The sequence below is a fragment of the Channa argus genome, chromosome 20, assembly GCF_033026475.1.
Source record: "Channa argus isolate prfri chromosome 20, Channa argus male v1.0, whole genome shotgun sequence".
Classification (NCBI taxonomy): Eukaryota; Metazoa; Chordata; class Actinopteri; order Anabantiformes; family Channidae; genus Channa; species Channa argus.
Genome location: NC_090216.1, coordinates 7,891,508 through 7,902,896, shown reverse-complemented (window position 1 = coordinate 7,902,896; position 11,389 = coordinate 7,891,508). Strand labels below are relative to the sequence as shown.

Sequence of the window (11,389 nt, the reverse complement as noted above, 5' to 3'; positions counted from 1 at the left end):
TCAGTTATTGCCCATTTATTTACAAGGCCAGTGACATCAAGTGCTGTTTTTGTTTACTTATTAAATCATACTCACTTGAGATGATCATAACCCTAATTATTGTGTTGACTGTAATCTAAAAATATTGCACAAATGTTTTTATTTTAGCGACAATAGCAGCAAATCTCAATGCTGGTAGATCAGTCTATAAATATATATAACATTTTTAGATAGTTACATTGAAATTTTCTACAATCAGTGTCCCCAGCTGTAGAACCCAATACTGACTTTTGTGTTCTGCGCAACTGTGAGGTTTACAGTATGTTTCTGATTCAATTTGAAATAATGTAAACGACTAATTCATTAATCACTAAAATTTACTGCAGTTGAGATTCACAGGAGATATATTGTAATGGCAATGCTTTTGCTGATGAGTTCTCCTGTGGTGCTGTGAGAAAGGTCAGAGATTTTACTTATCCAGTGATACACATCAGTGTCTATATGATGGATTGGTACAAAACTGGGAATAGCCATTGATGGTTGGCTGCTGATGTGTTCTACTGACCTTGTAATACTACCACAAGGTTCACTTTTTTATAACTATCAGCTGTGCAAATTGGAGCACACATTCATGCTCCTCAGAGAACGGAATCAGATATCTTGTATGCACTGAACTTTTTCCAGCTGCATTATTTGCCGAAACTTCATGACCGAAAACCTGCAAAACTAATGACATTCCCATCCACCCCAGATAAACTACATTGTAAGTGCTATTTAAGCTTAAACTTGAAGTGCTTAAACTCAAATACTTGACATGGTAGTCCTTAAAATATTAATAATCATGGCAAGGACCAAGATTAATTAAAAAAAAAAAAACTCATAAGCGATTCCTCCCTTTAATTAAGTTTCCTACGTATCCTAGATACAAAAATACTGTTTATAGATAAAGCAGCAGGTTGTAATTATGCTGGATTTGCTGCAAAGTCCTGTCAGAATGAGGTAAATCTCTAAACTATCATAATTGTCAAAGAAAATAAAAGAGAAAAAAGCATATTAGACTTTATAACAAAAGAAAAAAGGAATGTATTCGAAGTGACTCATTTGTTGTTGCAATGGAACACATGAACATTTTTGCACAGAATAAATGTTAATGTGCCATTACCAAACACATCATTACACAACGTGTAACTAACAGACGTACACAAAAAAGAAAACATTCACTTTAGTCGCATCTAGACATCACAAAATACACTATTTCACAGTACTATTAAGCAAACACTGTACCTAATGTGTATCTGTGTGTGTGTGTGTGTGTGTGTGTGAGAGAGAGAGACACCAGAGAACATACTTAAATGTTCACGGCTACGAGGATCAAGCAAATTTATTATTTGTGTTAATCATGTGAAGTGGATGCACACTTCCACTGTAGTGATACAAACTGTTGTGATTATGCTCCTCTTAAGCCTGACATCATTAAATGATTGACCTAACATGGTAAAAGTGGGATGCACATGAGAATTAAGATTTGTTTGTCAGTTGTTAACTAGAAAATGAAAACCGTTGCCACAGCAGTTTTGTAGCTCATCAAGCAGAGTCTAAATGAGGCTGAACTGAAAACCTGCTTCTCTCAAACATTGAAAAAGCGAACAGTGATTGTGTTTGCAGTTTTACCAGTAAAATGTCGAAAATAAATACACATTACATTAGAATGCAAATTTAGCAGCTCAATAAAAATGTCAAAGTGTCTCCCTTGGTTGCATTTGCTGCTAAAAGCATGGGTGTGTAAAGTCCAGTGTCCTCTATGTTGCCATCTCCAAACAGGTCCCAGTGTGTGCGGTGACAGTTCGTGCTCGTAAGAGACACACTGAACAATGGTTCCCTCCGACGCATCATTTAACGGTCACTGAGAGGCTGAGAGACTGCTTGGCCTCACTGCTCCCAGAGCAGTATTTATAGTACAATTGGTTCTTTTTTCTTTTTTTTGTATTCCTTCATTTGCTTCCCGCTGTACACCTGAGCAGTATATTAAAAAAAAAACCTAATTTCTGGCACTAGAGGGATATGTTATTAAGCTGCTGGATTTTTCAGTGTTTGATCTGAAACAGTGAGACCTGAAATCACATCTGAGTAGCTGCAGCTACAAGTGTCAAGTGCCAGGGAACCATGGCAGGCCAAAGGCAATTCAACCATTGAACACCTGCCCTTTGAGCCACTTCTTTCTCATTTGCTTTGAGAGCAGCTGTTTGCGGCGAGCTCTGTTTGGATGGTGGAGATTTTTTCCCCCATTATTTCCAGGGAGCTCTCTCCATGCGATGAAGTCGAAGGGCCTTTCTCCGCTGAGTGCTGCTTGGAGGTGTTGCCTTCATCCGATTCCAGGAAGGCTTCTCTACTTTGAGGTTTCAGGAACTGCACGGTCAGTTTAGGCGCCACCACTGCACCGCCCTGCTGGTTAGGTTTCCTAATGCAGTGGGAGAGCGTGGAGACGCAGCTCTTCTTGAAGTTCTCATTCATGAAGGCGTACACGATGGGATTATTGAAGCTGTTGAAGAACCCGATGGCCTGAACAATGGCCATGATCATGTTAAACGTGACTTCATCGTACTTCTTCTCAAGGTCATCTGGACAGATACACACAGACACAAAGGCCATAAACTAAAGAGTACTGAGATTTTGAATGAATGGCGACATGCATTTAAGCTAGTTTCTATTTCCATACAATAAAATTCATTTAGAGTCTTACAGTACTCAAACAGCATGTGGACGGTGTGGAATGGTGCCCAGCAAATGGTGAACAGCAGAACAATGGTGACCATCATTTTTACAGCTCTTTTCTTTTTCCTGTGGAAGAACAAATGATAAGACAAGTTAATTTGTTGCAGGAGGGATGAGCAGGTGCAGATGCACCACTAATGATGGCACTGTTCCATTAAAGTGTGTCACTGAGTTATGAGTCAGCGCACAAGATCCCAGGACCCTCGCCGTCACACACCTGAACGGACTACTAATATTTTCCCCCTGTTATGCCCAATTTGCAGAGGCCAGCTACGTTCACTGCAGTCCTAACTCCCACTATTCACACATCCGTGTTTCGCATCTTATACAAAACATGTTTTTATGTGTTCGTTTTTATCAGTCCAACTTTGTTTATTGCATTCAACAACGAAACCAAACAATTTGTGATTCTCCACCTTGTTTTCTCCACTCATATTTTCAGTGATTTCAGCAACGTGCACAGTTCTTAGACATGACTGTGGTAATTTCATTCTGTGCTCAGCGTGTGCAATTTAAGATTCTGTTAATGGAAACAGTGATTTGTAAAGATTTACCTGAAATGCCCTTTTTCACACACTGTTTTTAACAAAAAGCTGTGATTTACACAAAAAAGGTTAAATTCCTAACACTGCATTCAACCAGAAGTCAAAACAGCAGCATATGCTTTTATTGTGAAACTACATAATCATTATCCTGCACAATGAAGATCTAACCGGCATGTAAGAGAGCGACTCTTAGTGTGAAACACACTGGCAGCTTTGTAGAAGGAGGCATCATTTGATGACCAAACACATCACAGAAAAAGGAGCAATCAGGGTACAGTAGCTGGCATTATAGGTAGGAAACGCGCTAAAATTGCAGCTTTTTTGAAGATGAACGTTTCTTGTCTTTTATCAACGCCATTTCCAAAAATATTGGGAAACTGCGAAATGTAAATTAAAAATAAGAATGCAATGATTTGCAAGACATTTAAAAATGTAATTGTACAAATTGTACAATGACAATACATGAATTGTTGAAACTAAGAAAAGTCATTGAACGTGAGAAAATATCCTCATCATAATTCATCCTTGGAAAAGGGATATTGGACAGTACCAGAAAAGGTCATTTTCTCTCTCATTTGTATACGGCTTCACCTGACCCTTCGATTTCCTGCTTCCGACCAATGCCAATCATGCTATTTTATCTACGTGACCAGGATACGTGATGCTTAAGTGTTAAGAGGCACACGTGAATTCTCTAGGAGCCGCCTGCAGTACAGCTTACCTTGAGATCTTACTGATCTCCCTGTGGTTCATGGTGTTGAGGACAGAGGAGTCGCCCACCCTCTTGCGGATCCACAACTCAATGCCAATGCGCGTATAGAGGAAGAGCATGGCTGCTAAAGGGAGCAGGAAAAGAGCCACCATGATGAAGGTGGTGTACGCCTGCCTGTGAGTCAGAGAACGCCAACTCTCCTGACAGCACACATGGTAATGATCATACACGAAGTCGTACTTCACCTGACAAAGGGAGGAAGAAAAGCTTTTAGTTGCGGAGGAGCAATCAAGGCAGATAAAGCAGCTCTGAATGACAGGGTGGTATTTATTGTATGTGAGACTTTGTCACACATTTAATGTACAGTAATTACAGCTACTGCAATATAGCAGTGGTATTTTAAAAGCTGGCTTATTTCTAAAGATTTCTGTCATCTCTTCACACTTTTCGCACGCCTGGTTGCCTTGAAGAGGTCTGCAGACTGGAGTATGATGTTAAAGCTGCCTGGATGAGCTTCATCCAAAGGGTATGAACATTCACACTGTGTGCACCAGTGCCACTATGCATATTTATGTTGACTATTGTGGTCCAGTTGTTTGCTGTTGGAGTGTTTGGTTGCAGCAATTTCCATGTTATGTCTTTCTTGCAAGCAGCCAAACATATTTTAAAGAGTTAGCTACAGTAATCCACTCTGCCCTTTGAATAAATGTCAATTTTGGAGTCACAAAAAAGATTAAATGCATCTTCTGAAATACAGTTCTTTTATACATTCCTGATATTTACAATAGGTCTATCGATTGCTGATTAAATCAATCTTTTCAGTGCAATTCTGCTGTGCAGTTACAGCTGAAGAAAGAAATGTAAAACGTGTTGGTTTCCTTCAAACGGCACCACTTACCTCTAACTGTTGCACAAAGAGCATTGGTGAACCAACTATTACCGATGCAATCCATACAAGCCCTGCAGAATGCAAACAGATGAGTAACACAGTCTACAGTCTGGCTTCAAAAAGAATGCAGAACATAGACATTGGAAAAATACTCATTTCAGTTCAAGAAGAGAAACCTGCATGTGAATAATAAATCCTCTTTCGTATAATTAACAAGCTGCCAATCATCCCGAGTCTCTGCGTGGTTCCTCAGCATTTTGGAGATTGTGTTCAGGTTGGCCGTGGCATGCTAAAGGTTATTCGCTTGATTTAATAAGATTTCAATGCATTAGTCTTTTCTCACCTGAACTAACAACACTTACCGTCCTTGTCTCTTAGTAAACATAGCAACATAAAGATCTGAACTCACCATTTCAGGTATGAAAAGAGGTTTAAGAGCACACTTTATATTTTTACGTCCTTTGTGACGTTCAATACAGACCATTTTTTCATTGTCAAGACTAAGATGTGCATTGCAGATTAAACACGTCCTATAGTAAACACACAAGCAGAGTTATCTCGATTAAATTCACCTTTTTTTTACAGATGTACAGTAAAACCAAATTGTCCAAAACTATGGTAAAAACATCACAGCAGTAAACCTAAATACAAAACTACAAGGAAAAAGTATATACAATGCAAAGTAGGTACCATCTATTCATATATGTTTGCATATCTGTCAACATACACACTGATACTGGTTTGGCTACTGTACATTAAGGTAAATATCGACCAATAATATTGATTGGTGCCAATCTCCACTTGGTGATCAAATGAATAGCTTTCTTGTCAATATATTTCACAACGTAAACAACTAAATAATTTAACAAGTACAGCTTGTTGGATATACTGATAAGATAATACGTGTTTTTGAAATTTGGTAGGCGTGTGCTTCACCACATTGTCCACTCCACCAAGTTGCCACAGTGGCCACTTGTGGTTTTGCAACAAAAAACAAATTCTCCGTCGCAAGAAGCATTGAGAAAAGAGAAAGACTTTTATTACAATTTGTATTATGGATTATTTTTAACCCATCTGAGACCATTGAAGGCAATTTCTATTTTTACAGTGAGTGAGAGTGCAGAGGTGACCTCAAGGGCCTTTGTCGAGGTTCTGATTCACAGCCCCATAAAGCCTCTTTTCTTTTAAGATACACAGGGACATTCATGTGTTTTTGTAAATATGATTCAAACTTTAAGTGGGTGTCACAGAAGTATGGCATCACACTGAGCCTAAACATAGGATATGGTAATAAGGTGTCTCCAACATGTGACACCTAATTAAAACCATGTCTATCAGGGGCTTAACACTTACTTCGTATGAATCAATGCAGCTTTGAAGTGGTTTACAGAACTGTGATCTCCACAAAGAAAAGCGTAGCAAGCCACTCTTACAAACATAGAATACCTAGCATCTTGTACGCTCTTTTTGATGAGTATTGCCTCCTCATTTTCAGGGGGAAGACGATGCCTTGGTATCTCTCAATGGCAATGCAGGTCATTGTGAGGATGCCTGTCACTATGGCTGTAGTCTGCACAAATGGAACTGTCTTACAAACCAGAACCCCTGCAGGAAAAACAGAGGGAAGCAGCATGAAACATGTTACGGCACACTTCACGCCTGTTGTTTGATCAGTGACTGCTCTGCCTCCTTTTCATCGTTTAGTTGAAGGGACAAAAATAATGCACATTTTACATTTTACAGCTAATGAAGCACGTGCCTGAAACTGAGGGAAAAATGTGCACTTTGCAACCCACATGCAAACCGACAGTTGCCACATTTTAATAGCAGCACATGCTGCAGCACAACTATTGCTCCGATACACCGAATTCACTATGTGCTATGAAGTGTACTTATTAGTATCAGACATAGTCCCAGTGTTGTGAACTGTGAAGATAAAAATGCTCAGTTTTTGTCAACACTTTTTGTAGTTGGTGGACAAAGTCACAGAAAACCTTTCAAGTGCAAAGCAGTGCAATAAAATCCAAGAATAACGATGCAAAAAAGAAAAGGAGAATCGTCTACACATGACATTGTGTTCACTCTCAAAGCTCCACATGAGCATCACAAACTCTTCATTTATGACAGATTGCGTAAACAACTGTTTTACTGTTTGTCTTTCAGTACATCTCCCACATCACTTCATTTCTTCACTTCACGCTGCTCATAGCACAGTGTTCCCAGCAGCTGTCAGTGCCCTCAGCTCTCTGGCTCAGTAGAAATACATAGTTTTGTAGTTCACTGCGACGCTTTTGGGGACAGGAAAGGAACGGACCATGTTCGTTCATTCTTCAGCTGCTTTGACTCACAATTTCTTTATAATACTGTGCTCCATAACTTGACCACTGAACTTTCTGCTTTGCATTATTAAACTGCATGCTTTGTGTAACTGCATTTCCATATTTCACAATATATCACGTCTAAACTGCAATTACTATATTTAGAAGGAGGTCAGGATGCATGTTGAGATGTGAAACAGTCACAGGAGAATTTAACTTAATTTTCCGAAACTTAAATCACTACAGAGCTTATGATTTTAATTCACTCACCCCCGAACCACTCAGACGAGATGTTCTGCAGTAAAGTAAAAGGGATGCAGAAGAAAGTGATCAGCAGGTCGCTGACCGCCAGGGAGCAGATAAAAATATCCGTTGCCGTCTGGATCGTCCGTTTCTTCACAACTATGTAGATGACCAAACTATTTCCAGCCAGTGCCAGGGCGAAAATAACCACGTACATGATCACAAAGGTGGTCTTGGCGCTGGACGGCAACTCGGGGATGTAGACGAGCGGCTGGATTTTGTAAGTGTTGATGAACTCCTCTCGGCTCAGGTTGTAGTACTGGAGCATCTCCTGCAGCACCTCAGGAGTTATTTTGGTGGATCCCTGACCCGAATCCGTCGAAGCTGCTGCCATCCCTTTAAGCGTCTTCAGTCCCGAGACGAACTTAGTTGTAGGCAAAAACGATGGGAATAGAAAAATCTCCCTATTTAACCATCAGGTGCGTGTGGATGTTGCGCGACCTGCTGCTGCTGCAGCTGCTGCAGATGTTCCTCGCTTTGAGTCCGTGTGTGTTGGCGCAGCTGCCTCTGAGGAGCACGAGGTGAAGGACCAATGAAGGGTCTGCTGACGATACACACTACATCAGTGTGATGTATGATCACGGTAGTATGTGATGCTCTAAACTATTTAGAATCACAGGCAGGACATCCGGTTTGTAAGTGGAGGACCATTTAGGTGAGAAAGATGAATATAAAACACACCTTTGCTGAATTCATTTATTATTATTTATCATTTATTAGTCTGATTACACTCATTAACTTTATGTAAAAAGTAAGTTTCGCTCATTCAACATACAGCAGAATTTGTTATTTCCAAACCACTAAGAACATACTCTGCGTGATTAGGCTCCAATCATCTAATTTGTCAGCTGGCAACGAATTCTTCTGCCCTAACGGAGGCAATATGTAGTTGACTACCAGGTTTTTCCATCCATTAATTTTTACATGGCTAATGGCACAGGCGATGTTTCCAGGTGACAATGCCAGGATTCCTCAGACTCAAATGAGGAATGAGTGGCTCAGCGAGGAGTCATTCTCACACATGGATCTGCCCGCTGAGCTTCTCCCGTCATCAATGCGAGATCTTGATGAAAAATAAATGCAACTCTGGACAGAAATAAATGTGAACGATGCTGGTAGTTCAGCTATAACTGTCACTATTTGATTTTACAAAAGCATCAAAACCTAAAGACAAGACCAGCACTGGTCCAAAAAAGGGAAAAGATGAAAAGAACGAGTCAAGTACTTTTACTTTTACTATTACTTTAGGTAAAATATAAATAATATACTTATTTACTTTTAATTAAGTAGACGTGTCAGTTGGTACTTTTACTACAGGGCACATTTTTTCCTTAAGTACAGTTTTTGAGAACTTCATCCATCAGTGTGTAAGTGTAAAAAATGAAGACCTCAAAGATGTAATTCTTGTAAAGGCAATGTGCATTAAGTAAGGCATTACAGCTTTCATACACTGCACAATGTCAACAATTTCCATTTCAAAGTAGCACCAAGCCATCGAAAATATGCTTTCAGAATTCTCCAATAATGCATTATTTATAAGAAGTGCAGCGTAGAAATGAATGTCTGCAGCAAGTTGTAATTTGTCTGATGTGAAAAGCTGTTACGGTTTGTGAATAGGAATTTACTTTTATTCATAAATGTCGCAGGGGAGCCTTATCTCTACGGGCCATTTATCTCTGAGAGATGAAATGCACAAGTTTTTCAGTTTCTGTTGGATTTCCACTTTAACACAATTTTCTGACATTCAATTAAGTGTCTAAATTAAGCAGATTCTACAGGACAATTCTCAACATTCATCAGACACTGTTGAAAGTTAATGTGGCTGCCCGAGTTTTTGAGTGCGAAAATTTCTTCTCAGGCTTTTTTCCAGTATCACATAGGAGGGAGAAGATGACCATGAGTGCCAAAATACTATGGAATAAAAACCTTTATAGAAAAAACAGGAAATATACCAGTGAGAAAGGAATATTAAGGAAAAAAATACATCATAAAAAGGTAGTGTTAATATTGAGAAAGAAACCTTAAGGTGACACCCTAAAATTCAGGAAGTCTAATTACAGTGAGTATCAGAAATTGGTTTACTGATATTTTTATTCTGAGGTTTTCCCGAAGGAGACCTGAAATGAAAAGACCTCTCACCTTCTTTGGAGAGATCAGATGACCTCTGCCTGAGGATTTCTGGCTGCGCTGTGACTCACACAGGATGTTGGGGGAGTCTGTATGCAGTACCTTAACTGTTACGAGCAAAATCAATATTACACTCATGGTTTGCCAGTCAGGGCAGGCAACAATGAGAGTAATGGGCTCTCTGTTCATGGAATGTGTTGACAGCTCAGCAGCAGCAGAAGCATTTTTGGATAATTTGGAGGTGAATGACTGGCCTTTGGATGATGCCTGGGTAAAAGCAATGACTACAGCATGTTTAAAAGATTTGTGATGTTTTGCTTTGGTCCTATGGTTGAGATAAAGTAGTGTCTCCTATCTGAGTGCTTCACTGAGTGATGAAGTTGTGAGCAAATTCATAGTAAAGACGTATTTTATAATCTCAGATTAGTACAATCATGCTCATAGGAGGGGAAAACAGGTAAAAAAAATATTTTGCCTTAAGACTTGAAACCAAATAGCAAATATTCTGGTCATTATTCTGGTCATTATCATGTATTGTAATATTACGCATTAGTCTTTTTACAGCCGCTTTTATCTAAAGCAAGAGGAAGAAGAAATGTAAGTCACAGAGAAAGAGAAAACACAGTGCTGTGAGAAGAAATGTTTGTGCCTTCTGCCATCCAAGTGCAAGATTAGACAGATAAGAGTTTTTTTTTAATAGGTTAGGTGCATAGGAAGTCGCAGATTTTTGACTAGTCCACCATCTTGGAACCACTGAGCTGAAGAGTTTGGCTTGAGTTTGGCTTCTTTTGCTCTGTGGTGATGGAACCACCAGACGTCATGGGCGTGATGGATGGTAGACCTGGATGAGGGAGTTCAGGTAGGAAGCGCTGTTGAGTTGACTGTTCTGCAGGTGAGAGTCAGAGCTTTGAACCTGGTGCGGGAGGCTACTGGAAGCCAGTGCGGGGCTCTTAAGAGGGGCGTGATGTTTGACCTTTTTGATTAATGCATTTTGTATCACCTGGAGGGGTTTCACTGTGCATGCTGTCAGCAGAGCAATGCAACAGCTAAGAGTAAAGCAACCACAGTGAGTAACAATTTCAAACAGTACATAAACCAGGGTTTCTCTTCTCAAAGTCCTGCATGTCACACACCCATCCACACTGACCTTCTCCACAAGACCATGTCATCTATGAATAAATGAACAATAAATGCCACTCCGGTGTCTGTCATATTTACAACAGTCACTAGATGTCGCCATTTTTTAACATCCTGCTAGTAATAAACATGCTATTAGGTACGTTTTTAAGCATAACCATGGCATGATAAGCCTTATTTCCTGAGGGTTTGAAAATGGATGTAGAATTTTTAGGAATCTCAAAATTCACAAAAGAGTTTCAGTTGATAGGAAAATATTTTGATCGCGACGAGGAATAAAGTAACGTAGATGCTGCCATGCTGAACACAGTAGCCTACTGTTACCTATAATTAATATCTAAGATTAGCTAAGTAGGCAATTTTTTTCTTTTTAAAGACCTGAGTGAAAAAGGGAAAATAATGTTTTGTGTAATGCTTTTATAGTATCAGAGACAGCTGAGGAGATTAAAAGCTGTTTGAAGACCAAAGGAAATATGACGCAAACTCAAAAGTGACTAAGAAATTGAACACGGCTGTAGTAGAGTATATGTCCATGAATCAGTTCTCTGTGTAGCCTTGGTATTTTTATTCTTTTCAAGAAAAATATCAAAATATAGCCCCTCAGTAT

The 11,389-nt window shown here is 39.5% G+C and overlaps 1 protein-coding gene across 1 annotated transcript; it reads right to left on the bottom strand.

Moving 5' to 3' along the window:
* Nucleotides 1-132: 132 nt before the first annotated feature.
* On the bottom strand, nucleotides 133-8,133 carry qrfprb (pyroglutamylated RFamide peptide receptor b). Its single transcript, XM_067488546.1, has 6 exons — nucleotides 7,486-8,133; nucleotides 6,344-6,502; nucleotides 4,907-4,968; nucleotides 4,018-4,253; nucleotides 2,720-2,817; nucleotides 133-2,597 (listed from the first exon to the last, which is right to left on the bottom strand). The coding sequence occupies exons 1-6, from the start codon at nucleotides 7,850-7,852 to the stop codon at nucleotides 2,200-2,202; spliced, it is 1,320 nt and encodes a 439-aa protein (XP_067344647.1). The 5' UTR covers nucleotides 7,853-8,133; the 3' UTR covers nucleotides 133-2,199.
* Between the last annotated feature and the right edge of the window lie 3,256 nt (nucleotides 8,134-11,389).